Source organism: Malania oleifera, chromosome 6 (assembly GCF_029873635.1).
Source record: "Malania oleifera isolate guangnan ecotype guangnan chromosome 6, ASM2987363v1, whole genome shotgun sequence".
NCBI lineage: Eukaryota > Viridiplantae > Streptophyta > Magnoliopsida > Santalales > Ximeniaceae > Malania > Malania oleifera.
The window spans coordinates 70,750,030-70,766,646 of record NC_080422.1 but is presented as its reverse complement, the minus strand read 5'-3'; the positions used below and the strand labels follow the sequence as shown (position 1 = coordinate 70,766,646).

At 39.1% G+C, this 16,617-nt stretch overlaps 1 protein-coding gene across 1 annotated transcript; it reads right to left on the bottom strand.

The window, feature by feature from the left end:
* Positions 1-951: 951 nt before the first annotated feature.
* LOC131158366 (pentatricopeptide repeat-containing protein At4g30825, chloroplastic) lies at positions 952-4,257 on the bottom strand. The gene is given in 3 exon segments (XM_058113195.1): positions 952-1,297; positions 1,299-2,810; positions 2,812-4,257. Coding segments are annotated over 3 exon segments (2,757 nt in total). The 5' UTR covers positions 3,954-4,257; the 3' UTR covers positions 952-1,194.
* Positions 4,258-16,617: the final 12,360 nt, after the last annotated feature.

The window sequence follows — 16,617 nt, the reverse complement described above, 5'->3', positions numbered from 1 at the left end:
GTGACAAAGAGTTAATCCTATATATACAAATAACATTCGTATACAAGCACCTCTACATCATATTTGGTTTGCGCAATGAAATGGAGTAATAAAGGAATGAAATAAAAATTTAAATGGAGAGCACGACAAAATCAAATCTCAAATTCAATTTCATTCCTCTCGATCCTATTCTATTCCTGTATACCAAACATGAAGTTACTAGTAACAAACATTCCTCTTATTTCATATACATAATGGATTGAAGCAAACAATTCCAGAATCTGAAGAAGAATAATATGGTGAGAGTTGGGAACTTCTGCCACTGATATCCTCTTCATTCAAGTTCTAGAGTGACATTTTAGCTTCCATCTATGAACAGGGTGCCAAGGTAAGGCAAGAGTTTTCGCTACTGTGTATCTTTCTTCATTCAGAAAGCAGCATCTCCCCACACAGTGCACAAGGAAAGAAGCTACATGCAACTTGGCCAAGTGGACGGCTCTTACATATCTATTAGTACAGCATTCATCTCTCCACATGAACATCTCATACTACTGGAATTGAATTGGTGGCATGTTCTTCAAGTTCTGTAGCGTCTAATGTCTGGTACAGATTTCATCTTCATTATTCTAACCAATTCAGTATTGCCATTTGAGCAGAAAAAGCATTATAGGGAAAGTATGTTGCATTCAATCCCTCTTCATGCAAAACACAAACAAGGGATGGATTAATTAGAAAAATCGAGTGAACGACAGTTTTTAATCTAGTAACAACAATCTAAGGTACTGAAAGTAATGGAATACTATGATCCATTTCAATAATTAGAAATTGAATGGACATTCACACATACAAATAGACACACCCAGACCCAGAAGAAAGTAGAAAAGGAATTTGGTAGACAAACCAAAGATGTGGTGACAGATCTCGTTAACTTGCATAATTGAAATTGTTTCAATTGCACATTAAAAACAATGAAGCAAAACAAAATGCCCATAGAGCATTTAAGTTACTTCTAGGGTTTTTTCATGAGATTAAATCACATGAGGCAGTAATGATTGCAATAGAAAACATTCAGCTGCATTAGATACTTAAAAATAAATATCTTACCAAGGGCAGAAAAATATTCAGATGTGTAACTAACAACTGAAACACAATCTGCTTTTTGGTGTGATGAGGGGGTGAGCACACTTGGAGGGGGTGGAGGGAATACTGAAAAGATTAGCCACTGCACAGCCCAATCTGCTTCAGCCATAAAGACCATTTGACAGCCTCTAAAAACTCATCATTCTTTCGCAGAGCAAAGCACAGATTATGTAGGATCCCTATCAGGGTTCTATCCACACGTCCTCATTCCTTGGACCAAATGCCAAGCTTCTTCAACCATTCTTGCAATTCCATATGCCTTAATCAATGTATTATAGCTATACAAATCAGGTCCAAGTCCAGATTCTTTTAATTCTGTTAGGACTCCTGCAACTTCTTCAATCCATCCTTGCTCGCCATAAATATTGATCATAATGTTGTAAGTATAGTGGTCAGAAGCACACCTTGATTCCTTCATCCTCTGCAATACACTTTTGAATCTCTCTATTTGGCTTTCTTTTCCATAGGCATCCAACATGCAATTATAGGCTTCAAGGGAAACTGAAAAGCCATGGAATTCCATTAGTTGAACAGTTGATGACATGCTCTTAAAGTCTTTGCTCCGTCCATATGCAGCTATCACAGTATTGTAAGAGATCACATTAACCAAGCCTTGTTTCCTTGCCATCCAAAATACCTTCTTAGCCTTTTTGAGAAGCCTAGATTTTCCATAAACATCAAGAATAACATTATATGCAGTTGTATTAGGCACAAATCCACGTTGAAGCATCTCGTTTAAGAGCCTGGAAAGCTCATCAACTGGTAAAGCACGAGCACAACAATTTATGACACAGTTGTACATTTCTTGATCCCAAGCAACTTCACTCTTCAAAATTTTATAGTACAGTTCTGCCAGTTTATCTAGCTTACCACATTTTTGATAAATACGAAGCATATCACGAATCAAATAGATGTCAGGAACAATGCTCTTCTCCTTTTCCATTCTGTCTATAACAACACAAGCGTCTTTTAGGAATCCAGCTTTGACATACATTCTTACAACAATGCTGAAGGCAACCATGTCCAATGAAACACCTGACGATTTCATTTCCATGTATATATTCTCGGCCTCAGCAAATCGACCCATGAGACCATAGATGTCAATCATCGTGCACATGATGTGCATGTTTGGTTTCTCTCGTTTGGGCATATGTGTGTATATCTTAATAGCATTCTCAAAATGACTCAACTCCTTACATGAACATATTAACAAATGGTACAGATTATCCTCAAAACCTGCATCCTTCCATTTTTTGTCCCTTAAAACATCAATAGCATCATCCACCAACAAGTGCTTAACATATGCCATAAGCAGAATCGAGCATGATGTTTGGTTAACAAGAACATGTTCGTAGAAGGAACCTCTTAAAATGGAAGGCACACTGCCAACCCTTCCTGTCCTTTCATATGCTTGTAAAAGGCAACCAAGAATGGAGGAATATTGGCAACCCATTCTCGTCATATCATCAATAGTTTGTAAAGCACCTTCTTCGTCCCCATGCTTGGCTTGTAAGTTTATCAGCGTGTATGAGTTGGATGAATTAGGCTTGAACCCTAAACGCTTGAGTTCCTTGTAGTACCACTTTGCCTCCTCATAATTGTTAGCTCGACCCCAACCCTCAATCATTATTCTGTAAGTAGTTTCATCAGGCTCTAAACCAACATTTTGAAGGTTACAGAAGAGCCACTGTGTCCATATTGGATGCCTTTGCATATCCAGTAATCAATGTGTTGTATGCAACTATATTTGGGGAAAATCCTGCTTTTTACATTGAGGCCAAAACGAGCTCAGCATCCCCTAACTTGCCTTGCTGACCGTAGGCATTAAGCAAAACTAGCCAATTCTTTAAATTCAGTGTCACTCCATCTTTTTTCAAGAATTCAATGACCTCTTCAGCTTTGCCATAAAAACCCATACGGGTATAGATTGTGATCATAGACGAATATGCTGATTCACATCGAACTCCAAAGTCCCTCATTTGGGAGAAAGCAAACTCTGCCTCCTTAATATTCCAACCCTTCTGATAAAGACTCATGAGCATACCAAAAGTAGCAACATTAGGCCGAACTCTATAATCCAGCATCAAACGAAACCACTTTGCACCCAACTGCACACGCCCCCGCTTATAACATGCATAAATAAGTGTATTAAAAACCTGAAAATTAAGTTCACAAGCTGACTCAACGCTCATCTCCTGAATCGTCTTCTCAGCTGCATCCCAATCATCTCTCCGGCTCAACACCCGGAGAAGGAAATTATAAGCAGTCACATTCTGCATCAACTTCCCATTACTTCTCATCCACGCGAAAAACCTCAAAGTCTTGATATCACTACACGTCTCCAGCCGCTTTAAAATGTCATTGCATTGCTCAATGCTAAAGTCACGTCTAGTGCAAGACAGATCAACATCCACCTCTTTATCAAACACAAATGAGAGGTCATGTGAACTAAATATTGACCCCTTTTCTCTTCTAATTACCTTCTTTTCCATTCGAGACCTATTCCGTGAACTTTTCCCAGCTCTCAAAACACCATGACCAAAATTAGGGTTTTTTGCAATCACAGTGTCACCAACTAAATCATTCTTCGGTGATTCAGACGTATCGTGAACCAGAATGGATTCGGAAGCATCCGAAAACTCGGCGTCCGATCGAGAAACTTTAATGTGCCTTAGCTTGCTGAACGAGGGGATGGCTGGGGGTCCGAATGGATGAGAATAACCAGCAACCGAAGTAACCGAACATCGATCGAAAGGTTGTCCAGGGTATACTGAGAAATTTAACTTCCTTGATTCACAAGCATCGACAGAAATGGAGAGGTTGAAGGATGCCATACTGCAGGGTGGCCTCCAAGCAACTATGACGCATCAATTCACTCAATATTTCGAAAATTCGATGCGAATGAAGAGCTAACTCGCCGAGAGAGAGAGAGAGAGATGGGGTTGTGGGCGTGTCAGTGGGAGTGGCATTGGGCGTACCATAGGGTTAGGGCGGAGGAGATATGGAGAGAGAAGCAGTGGAGGAAAACAACTGGTATCGGATTGAAGTTCGTTTTCTGGTGTTTTTTCCCCCTCCTTTTGATTGGGAGATATATGCCTAATTCCCTATTCACAGAGAGAGAGAGAGAGAGCTTGGGATGCCAACTGATCCCGTCGCTCCTTTGTCCAAGTTGTAAAAATATCGTTAACGTTTTTTGTGTTTTCGTATTTTAGTTTTTTTTTTTTTGTATTATAAAATTATAAAATAAAAGTAATTGAAGAAAACTAACTTTGTCTGAACAAAGTGGAGCTTCTTTTATTTTTGGTCACGTTGGGTGTCATGAGGTACTAAGACTAATCCCTCGTCCACGCTTTCTGACCTCACAGCTAATCTAGGAGGTAGATTTAGGTTTTTTGTTCAACAAGACAGGAATTGAACCCTGGCTTATACTGTCAAGCAGCCCACCGAAGATCTCTTACCACCTGAGCCAGCGCCCGGGGGCACTGAGAGGAGCTTCTTGACCACTGTTGACCTTATGAGTCATATCCCGTTTTGATTATGACAAATACCTTGGTATTTAATATTTGTTGAGTTTGTGTGCAGGATCAATCTTACATGTTTTGGCAAAATCATATGGCATCGTATGGAGACTTGAAGGGAAATGAAGATCCAAAATGTTTAACACTTGTATTTCATATTCATTCTTATTCGAGTATGTAATAATTATTCAAAGGTTTGTAATAATTAATGCATGACATGCATGGTAGGAACTATAAGCTCAAAGATCATAGAATAACCTTAGGGATCGGTCGACCGACGCCAAGTTTTTAGGCGTACTTGAAAAGCCTAGACCATATATTGACTTTAGGTCCCTAAACATCACATGAGAAGTCCCCTATAAATCAAAAGTTATACTTATGTGAATAGAGGTAACCTCAACTAAAAATCAGGACTTAAATAAACACTTTAAGTGGTTTCGGTCGACCAAACCCAAAACTATATAAAAGCTTCGATCGACCGAACTTACCAGAGTCAACTTGTTGACTATTCGGTCGACCATTCTGAAATGAACTTGTCTTCCACGGTCGACCGAATTGCCTCGTGTCTTACACCCCAACTGTTCGATCGACTAAATTTTCAGTTGTATTTGGCCACGGTTGACCGAATGGTATAAATAGCCGACCAAACTTTTTGTTGGTCTACTGAACCGCGAACGGTTCAAAATCGCTTGAATACAATTAACGATATTCTTTGTTGAAAAACTCCACAGTCGACCAAAAGTCATAAAGTGGTTCGAAATCATAAAGTGGTCGACCGAACCCTTGGTTCAGTCAACCAAAACTCTCGGGTTGCCATAATTTTTAACCGCGATAACTGAAGTTAATTAAGGGTAAATTGAATTAAAAGCTTATTAAAAAAATTTAATAATTCCCTCTATGTCCCAACGGTTATCTTTTTGATAGAGTCTATATATATACCCTCATTTGCAAAGATTAGGAATTGATTAGCACTTTGATTAAGAAAATTTTCTCTGAAATATTTTGAGCTACACAATCCTATACAAGCCTATATACCTCACCTTTTACTCATTCCTTTGAAAAATCATATTGAGTGAGAGTACCTTGAGCTTACTACATTTCCATTGCAAGCTTATACACTCTTGTGTGTGATTGCTTGTTGATTTTTTAAGAGAGTTAAGCCCAAAAGGTTTTCCCCATAAATTTAATTCATAAATCCATTTCGTGGGGAAATTTTTATTAGCTTGTGAGTTTTTGCATTGTTTATTGTAAGACTCTTAAGCTTGTCTTGTGTTTTATAGAAAACTTTTTGACAAGTTTGCTTTGAAAATATCTCTTGTGCTTAAACTTTGAGAAAATCATTTTGAGATATTTTGGTTATATGTTTGGAAATCTTTGAAACCCTATTTGTGATGAATATATATTTATATATTGTTTCAAAGATAGATTGATAATACACTCTCACACTTGATTGATTACTGACATTACCTAGAGTGTTATTTCACATATTTGCACTAAGCTTATATGTAGTAAACCGATAATATATATATATATATATAATAAATAAATAAATAAATACGGAGATATTTTGTACAAGATATTTTGAGATATTTATACATAAATATCTTAAAGGAGATATTTATTTTGATTACTTAAAGGTTAAGTTAGGTTTTTTCTTTATAAACTCTCACTCACTCTCCTCTCTCTCTCTCTCTCTCTCTCTATCTCTCTCTCTCTCTCTCTCTCTCTCTCTCTCTCTCTCTCTAAGATTTCTGGGTCGTGTGTTTCCGAAATCGATGATCCGACGTCGCTACATATATTAGGGAAGGAATCTCTGCAGGTTCTATGGATTAGAATTTCATTTCATAGAATTATGAGTTTTTCCCGAAAATCAAGGTAAGTGTCAATTTTTGCTTTTCACCCAGTAGATCTATAGTGTACAAGATTATACTAAAGTTTTTTTCTTCGAGTATTAGGTTTCGGGGTTTTTGTGCCGTTGTTTTGAACCATTTAGGTTCGAGGTTCGGAAAGATAGGACTTGAGTTCCAAGTCGTTTCGGACTCCGATTCACATGCAAGTAAGGGGTTTATGTTAATACAGTGATTTATACAATATGAATCGATTGAAATGTTGAAATAACTTTTAGATATCGAGTTATGATGGTTTTAGGGTTTTTGGGCTTCAATTCGGTAAACTGGCTTTATTTTCAAAATCAATTGGTCAAATTCAAATGTTATATTTTTAGAATATTGTACTTGTCATTCCGGACCTTTTCACTGGTTGGAAATGTTGTTTTCTTTGTTTAAAACCCATACTATGATATTAATTGTTTATATTTACTTTCAGGTTGTTTTCGAATGTGGAAAACTGTGTGGCAGGTGTTGATGTTGTGAAATATTAGAACTGTTGTGAAAATGCAGGAAGTTTATTTGACGGCTATTGGCCGAATTTCACGTAATGATGTGTTTTGTTAAATTATTTCAAAAGAGTGTTTAAATTGCTTAAATTGCACGATATGCTTTAGGAAACTTGGGGACTGATAGTGTAGGTACGGATCCGTTGCCAATGAGTGCACCATACTTTTGATCTATATAAACCCAAGTTGTATTGAGACAGTAGGGGCCGTCAACCTCAACTGTGGGGATTTATACATGGTATAGAGTTTGAGGGCGTGTCCTATCCTGCACATCTGTACATTTATGTAATTGTTGTTATATACTATGGGGTTGTTCATATGATGAAAATAAGCTACGACGTATTTTACAATTATGGAAACGATGATTATATATGTTTATGTTTTTGTTAAACACATAAATCATGTTGGCCACACACTGTTATTAGCTTAATCGTCCCTTACTGAGAGGTATATCACCCTATCATACGAACTATCTTTTCAGGTCCTTATTGATGTTGAGATTAGCAAGGACTTGGCCAGGGTGGCGATATGTTTTTAAGTGAACGTCTCCACGAGCTCGATTTTGCAGGTTATGTTATAGGTTTTCAGAACTTGTAAAATGTTGTAAAACTCGAGGATGCGTTGAGTATCATACAGTATTGTATATGGATATTGGAATAGTTGTACGTATCTATCAGGCAGTTAGACCTCTGGTAATAGTTTGATTGATGTTTATGTTTTCCGCTGCGTATATATCTGTTGAGAAGTATATCAGGTACACAGACGTCACTATAGTAACACCGGCGCCGTAAGTTGGGACCGGGGCGCTACAGGTGGTATAAGAGCCTAGGTTTTCTAGGTTTTACAGACTTTGATGGTCAGTAAGTAAATTACCATAGTATTGGCTGTAATGAGATAGAGTTTGAGAGTTAGTCAGGTTTTAGTCTGGAGGCTCGGAGGTGGGATTTCCTTCGATGGTCTTCTGTGCTTTTCTGGGAATGACAATTTCAGAAAAACCATGGTAAATCCATCAATGGTTTCATTTTTAGGTTGAGAGACTTGACTCGGATGTCTAGATGAGAGGTTAGACGGTCTAGTGTGTATGGGCTATCGATGTCTTGAATACGTGTTTTTTAATCTTCTTGTTCCATAATTGCATTTATTGTGTTAAATATGGAATGATTAAGTCGGCTTTCACCTATCTACATGATGGAACCCAGAGGGAATGGGATTATGGCAGGAGGCGATAATCAACTGGATGCCTCTAGTGAGGATAAGACTGAGGCTCCTGTGTTCCTCCGCGATATAGCGAGGCAGGCCAAGAAGGACCCAGGAGGGGTTCCAGGGAGCAAGATTAGATGGTTGTAGATAGAGGTTGCACGTACCAGTTGTTCTCTAGAACGAATCCGCTGAAATTTTTAGGAGGGCCGAACTCGATTGCAGCAGAGGGCTGGTTACAAGAGATGGAGGATCTGCTGGAGGTGTCTAAGTGCACAGAGGAACAGAAGTCTAAATATGCCACCCTCAATCTGGTGGGGGAGGCTAAGAGATGGTGGCAATCATCTAGGCTGGTCAAGAAGCCACGCCCAGGGTACGTGTCGACTAACTGGAGTCGCTTTAGGGAGGTGTTCTTCATACGATACTTCCCCATCACCACCCGTGAGATGAAGTCTAAGGAGTTCCTCCACTTGACTCAGGGATCAATGCCGGTGTAGCAGTATGCGGCTAGGTTCGTGGAGTTATCTCGGTTTGTGACTCACATGGCTTTAAATGAGCCGAAGAAGGATTGTATGTTTAAGAGGGGCCTGAAGTAGGCAATACGCGCACAGGTGGCAGCGTTGATGGTCTAGGGCTTTATGAGATTGTGGATAGAGCCATGGCGACTGAAGCCAGCATCTAGGAGGGGGAGAGAGAGGCGAATCAGAAGAAGAGGTCTTTTCCCCAAAATTCTCAGCCAGGCTCCGGAAAAAGTTATTGGAAGAAGTCCGGTGGTCCTTTGGACCAATAGCAACAGTAGTCAAGATCTCTGGCTTCCCATGGGAGTTCGGAGAAGCCAATGTGTCCCAAGTACCAGAAGCAGCAATGGGCAAGTGCAAATCTCAATTCACGAGCTACTACAGGTGCGGGGAGTCAGGGCATCTGATACGAGATTGTTGGGCGACAATGACTCTCCCTTTAGCATAGGCTCAAAACTGGGGTGGTAACCAGGCACCTCGAGGTGGTCACTAGGAAGGTACCGCTTAGGCTAGGGTGTACTCGATGACATCGGGCAATGCAGAGAACGCCGACTATGTGGTGATAGGTACCATTTACAGTTTATCATATAATGATGTAGTTCTTTTTTATTTGGGTGCAACCAGTACCTTTATATCTTGAGAATTTGTTAAACAGTGTGGAGTGGAGGCTCAACCGTTAGAGGTCAAGTTAGGTGTGGATACATCATCAGGGTTCGTGGTGGTATGCAGTAGAGTGGTCAGGGATTACCCGATAGAGATTCAGGGGAGGAGGTTGCCTACCAGTCTAATCGTGTTTGATATACATAGGTTTGATGTAATCCTAAGGATGGCTTGGCTGGCATCTAGTTTTGCGAGCATTGACTGTCGTAGGAAGGAAGTAGTGCTCAAGCCTCCCGAAGAGCGGGAATTTCTATTTGTTGGGTCGTGTATGCGTTCTGCACCATGGATCCTCTTGGCGATGCAGGTGAGACAACTACTTTTGGAGGGTTGTTAGGGATACCTGGCGAGTGCGAAAGAGTCACCTAAGGAGGGATTGAAGTTGGAGGATATCCTGATGATAAGGGAGTTCTCCGATGTCTTTCTTGAAGACTTGCCAGGGTTGCCTCCAAACAGGGAAGTGGAGTTTTCTATTGAGTTAGCACCGAGGATGGCACCAATCTCCAAGGCACCTTACAGGATGGCTCCAGCTGAGTTGAAAAAGCTAAAGGAGCAGTTATAGGAACTTTTGGAAAAAGGGTTCATCAGGTCGACCATGTCACCCTGGGGTGCACCCATGTTGTTTGTGAAAAAAAAAAAGGATGGGTCGATGAGGATGTGCATCGATTACCGGGAGATCAATAAAGTGACCGTGAAGAACAGATATTCGTTGCCTTGGATTGATGACTTGTTTGACCAGTTATAGGGCACTCAGGTCTTTTTGAAGATCGATCTGCAGTCCGGGTGTCACCAGCTGAAGGTGAAAGCAGATGATGTATTGAAGACTGCTTTCCAAACCCCGTATAGCCATTACGAGTTTTTAGTTATGCTATTTGGTTTGACGAACGCACTTGCAGCATTCATGGACTTGATGAACAGGGTGTTCCATGAGTACCTAGATAAATTTGTGGTGGTGTTCATCGATGACATCGTGGTGTATTCGAAGAGTCTAGTAGAGCATGATGCTTATCTTAGAGTAGTCCTTCAGGTACTTAGAGAAAAGGAACTATTCGCTAAATTCAAAAAATACGAATTGTTCTTGATGGATTAAGTCATGGCAGCTAAGTTTATATCTCCACAAATTGTTTAATTACATTGGATGCGGTTATTTGCAAACAATGTGACAAATTGTTCTTGATGCATGGATACTAGACTATTCCAGGGTCTTCATGAGCTTGCAAAGTGCTCCTGCAGACACTGCTGCACGAAGAGCTTTAAACCAATTGAAATAATTATGTTTAATGGAATGTCATTAAAAAGGAATTTGTTGTCTGTCTGTTAGAAAGATTAGCATTATGAGATTGTTACTCAATGGAGAGGAGTCGCTGGTTTTCATGTGCCAATTTTTTACGCTGGTATTGTCCCATTTCATACTTTCCTTTTTTTTTTTTTCTTTTTTTTCCCCAATATTTTCTAGTTTATATGATCATGAGAGTTTCTTCTCTGTATTGCATTTTCTTTTGAATCATCTGTGTAGGTTTTCCAAGTTGTTAAAACTTCCTCATGCTTCCTAGGTAATTTACAAAGTTATTAGAATGGAACCCTATAAAAACTTCCTGCTCACAGCTAAAACCAGTCTTTTATGTGTTTTTAACATTTAGAAACTTTTTTTGCTATTTGTCATGAATTTGAATTCTTGAATAGAAGTTCAATAAGCAATGCTTGTAAGGAGCTTTTTATTAAAATCTAGCATGAACTATGTTGCCATGTGAGTGGGAGGGGATTTAAGTTGACCCAGGTAAAGTTAAGGAGCTAGTTGACTGGGCAAGACCAAAGAACGTGCATGAGGTTTGTAGTTTCTTGGGTCTGGTCGGGGATGGTGACTTGGTCATGGCTCCAGTGTTGACCGTTCCATCAGGGGATGGTGACTTCGTGATCTACAGTGATGCGTCCTTGAAGGGTCTAGGTTGTGTTTTGATGCAACAGGCTAAAGTAGTTGTCTACGCTTCTCGTCAGCTTAAGGAGTACAAGAAGAATTACCCTACGCATGATTTGGAGCTGGCAGCAGTTGTGTTTACTCTAAAGATCTGGCGGCACTATCTGTATGGTGAGAAGTGCGAGATCTTTACCAATCATAAGAGTCTCAAATACTTCTTCACCCAGAAGGAGTTGAATATGAGGCAGCGCATGTGGCTCAAATTGATCAAAGAATTACGAATGTACCATTAGCTATCACCCTGAAAAAACTAATGTGGTAACTGATGTGCTGAGTCGGAAGTTAGTGTAGGCGTTAGTTTCAGCAATTGTGGGGCAGCATCTGATCAGGATGGACCTATAGAGATTGAGGGTAGAGCTGGTGGATAGGGATCCCCAGGCCTTCATTGCAAGGTTGGTGGTTCAGTCGACCTTATGAGAACGAATCAAAGCTGCTCATTTGAACGACGTTGAGTTGGTAAAGATTATGGAGAAACTACAAAGTGAACCACATTCAAACTTTAATGTTTCTGAGGATGGAGTTCTCAGATTACACACCACGCTCTGTGTACCAGACGATGCAGAGATAAAGAGGATGATTCTAGAGGAGGCTCATCGCTCTCTCTATACTGTTCATCCAGGGGGCACGAAAATGTATAGAGATCTACGAGAATTGTTCTGGTGGAGTAATATGAAGAGGGAAGTGACCGGATTTGTTAGGCAATGCCTGACATGTCTACTGGTGAAGGCTAAGCATCAGAGACCAGCAAGACCACTACAGCCGCTTGACATTCCTAAGTGGAAGTAGGAACACATCTTGATGGATTTTGTTTTGAGGTTGCCTTCAACAATACACGAACATAATGCTATTTGGGTAGTGGTGGATCAGCTAACAAAGACAACACACTTCATTACAAATAGGCTGGTAGAGTTGTACGCACAGGAGGGTAGTACGGCTCCATGGTGTCCTGATGTCTATCGTTTCAAATTGAGACCCACGTTTCGCGTCTTGGTTCTAGAAGGGATTGCAGGATGCCTTGGGGCCACAGCTCATGTTTAGCATAACATTTCACCCACAGATAGATGGGTAGTCTAAAAGGACGATTCAGATTTCGGAGGATATGTTGCGGGTATGCATGTTGGATTTCGGTAACAATTGGATCTGGTATCTACCACTCGTAGAATTTGCTTATAACAATAGCTACCAGACTAGTATTGAGATGGCACCATATGAGGCCTTGTATGGTCATCGATTCCGATCTCTATTGTACTAGGATGAGGTAGGTGAGCGGCAGATTTTGGGACCAGAGTTGGTTCAGCAGACATATGCGAAGTTCGAGCTTATTAGAGAAAGGATTAGATCAGCTCAAAGTCAGCAGAAGAGTTATGCCGATACTCACCGACGGGAACTGAAATTTGATATCGGAGATATGATATTTTTTAGGGTTGCTCCTATAAAAGGAGTGATGAGGTTCAGGAGGAAAGACAAGTTAAGTCCTCGGTACATTGGGCCTTTTCGAGATCCTAGAGAAGATAGGTCCAATTGCTTATTAGATAGCCTTACCCCCGACCTTATCTAGGGTGCATGATGTATTTCACGTGTTGGTGCTGAGGAAGTACGTGTCAGATCCGTTGCACATGATCAGTTATGAGTCATTAAAGATCAGTGAAGCGCTAGCTTATGGTGAGGTACTAGTTCAGATTTTGAATCAGAAGGTATGGAACTCTGCGTACCAAGGAGATACCATTGGTAAAGGTGCTATGGCATAACCACGCAATTAAGGAGGCTTCTTGGGAATTAGAGGCCGAGATAGGTCAGAAGTATCCTCAACTATTCATAGATGTTCATAGTTAGATAGGTAATGTAGATATGTGAGTGTATCCCTTTTTTGCTTATGGTAAGGGTGTGTGGATTGTCTCTGGGAGAGTTTGTATATGTAATGTGAGCTTCTGAGACTATTGTATGTAACCACGGTATTCCTCCTCCATAAGTGAGGGTAGGTAATAAATTTGGGATGGGGCTGCTATGTGGGTGGTCGTCGGCTCTTCCTAGAGATAAAGTAGTTAGAGTTCAAACGATGTGATAGGAATAGTTAGCAAATTTCGAGGATGAAATTTTATAAGGAGGGGAAATTATAGTAAACCGATCAAAATTTATATATAAAATAAATAAATAAATAAAGAGATATTTTGGAGTAGATATTTTGGAGAAGATATTTTGAGATATTCATATATAAATATCTTGGAGGAGATATTTATTTTGAGTACTTAAAGGCTAAGTTAGGTTTTTTCTTTATAAACTCTCATTCTTTCTTTCTTTCTCTCTCTCTCTCTAGACACGAACTCCACTCTCTCTCTCTCTAAGATTTTCAGGTCGTGTGTTGCCGGAATCGACGATCCAACGTCACTACGTGGATCAGGGAAGGAATTTTTACAGGTTCTGCGAATCAGAATTTCATTTCAGAGATTTCAAAGTTCTTCTCGAAAATCGAGGTAAGGTTCAGTTTTTGCTTTTGATCCTGTAGATCTGTAGTATACGAGATTATACTTAACTGTTGTTCTTTGAGTATTAGGTTTTGGGGTTTTCATGCCGTTGTTTTAAATCGTTTAGGTTCGGGGTTCAGAAAGCTAGGGCTTGAGTTACCAATCATTTCAGACTCCGATTCACACGCAAGTAAGGGAGTTATGTTAATACAATGATTTATACAATATGAATCGATTGAAATGTTGAAATAATTTTTAGATATTGAGTTACGGTAGTTTTAGGGTTTTTGGGCCTCGATTCGGAAAACCGATGTTATTTTCAAAACTAATCAGTCAAATTCAAATGTTATACTTTTAGAATATTGTACTTGTCATTTCGGACCTTTTCACTGGTTGAAAATGTTGTTTTCGTTGTTTAAAACCCAAACTGTGATATTAACTGTTTATATTTACTTTCAGGCTGTTTTCGAATGTGGAAAACTTTTGGCAGGTGTTAATGTTGTGAAATACTGGAACTGTTATGAAAATGTAGGAAGTTTATTTGAAGACTATAGGTCAAATTTCACGTAATGATTTTTTTTATGAAATGATTCCAAAAGAGTGTTTAAATTGCTTAAATTGCATAATATGCTTTACGAACCCTGGGCACTGATAATGTAAGTACGGATCCGTTGCTAGTGAGGGCACCATACTTTTGATCTATATGAAACCAGGCTGTATTGAAATAGTTGGGGCAGTCTTAGTGTGTGTTTGTCTCTTGATCATGTACCCAGGCTGTATTGAGATAGTAGGGGTGGTCAACCCCAATTGTGGGAATTTGTATATGGTATGGAGTTTGAGGGCGTGTCTTATCCTGTATATCTGTACATTTATGTAATTGTTGTTATATACTATGGGGTTGTTCATATGATGAAAATGGGCTACGTATTTTACAATTATGGAAATCATGATTATATATGTTTATGTTTTTGTTAAACACATAAATCATGCTGGCCACACACTGTTATTAGCTTAATCGTCCCTTACTGAGAGGTGTCTCACCCTATCATACAAACTGTCTTTTCAGGTCCTTATCGAGGTTGAGATTAGCAAGGACTAGGGTAGGGTAGCGATATGTTTTTGAGTGAGTGTCTCCACAAGCTCAATTTTGTAGGTTATGTTATAGGTTTTCAAAACTAGTAAAATGTTGTAAGAATCGAGGATGTGTCGAGTATCATACAGTATTGTATGCGGATGTTGGAATAGTTGTATGTATCTATCAGGTAGTTAGAACTCTGGTAACAGTTTGATGGATGTTTATGTTTTCCACTGCGTATATATCTATTGAAAAGTATATAAGGTACACAGACGTGTCACCACAGTAACACCAGGGTCGTAAGTTGGGACTGGGGCATTACATTAAAGTTCTTATCTTTTGGAAGTGCATTGATTATTACTTGTGCATATCGGTACAAATCTGCTTTCATTATAAGAATTTTTATTTGTACGCAATTTTATATTGATTATTGTATTCCAGGTGTGGTTTGAAGGGGTGTTGATCTAACTCGTAAGGATCGATTGTAAAGGTTGAGGTCAGCCCTGCTTTAATTTGACCAGGTTGTATTTTGATGCTGCTCCACCCATTTAGTGAGCCGTAGTGGAATCCTTGGGCTTGTAAGTTGAGATGGGGACGTAGGCAGTATTGGCTGAACCCCGATATCATATCGTGTGTTGATCTCTTCCTTGCACACTTTATTTTTTGCACTTTGAATTCAGTTCATGTATGTTTAATTATTTATTGTCTTGATTGTTCTCACATACGTGCTTTGAAAACTGTGAGTATTGGAATCCATTTAGAAAGACCCCAAGTTATGAAATACTGCTAATATCTTGTTAAACCTAGGAAAAAGTTTAAAATTCCAATTCACCCCTCCCCCTATTAGGAATACACCAATTCCAACAACCACAACACAAGAGCCTCACACTATTTTATCGAGTCACCTTCATGGCCTATAATGTCACCAATTCGTCTTTCAAATTCTAACATAATTAGTTGTGGAGCATGTATGGTCTAATATTTTATATTTATTTTGAGGAAATAATTATAGAGAAAGTGAAAAAGAGGTGAAGACTAAACTTAATTTGAATAGCAATTATTGTTTAATTATTAGCTACTTGTGAGTGGATATAAGAATGTTTTGGGACAATTATAGGTAGTTATGATAGTGTTTTTAGCTGTCTAAATACCAAACCAAGAAAGTAGAATTCTCTTTCTAGTAGTTGAGATTATAAACAAAATTGTGTAGTTTTCTAACAAATCGTTGACGGTTTCCATATACCCTTTGATGGTTGCTTCGACGGTTTCAAACAGAATATTTATCAGGAAAAAACTGTCGACAGTTTGGTGAAACCGTTGACGGATTACTGCAAACCGTTGACAGTTACGCATGTTGCTAAATTTTCAAGAATCTTAATAGTTGAAAATTGACTGATATCTGATAGTCTGCAAGCATCTAGGATTCTTCAATTGTATTACATGAATATTTGTTTGTATTTGATAGTTTATGATCTTCTTAAATTGGTATTTAAATACTTTTGAATTTGTAAAACCTATACCTTGTATAAGTCCTATATATAGGACATATCTACATCAATGAAAATGTTCATCATTTTCTATATGGTATCAGAGTCCTTTTTCTAAGGAGCCATTTTTTTCTCCCCCTAATGGTCGTTTCCTCTGAGTCTGTTACTGTTAACACTCTCGAGCTTCCTGACAGTGGCAACTCTCCTCTTATTA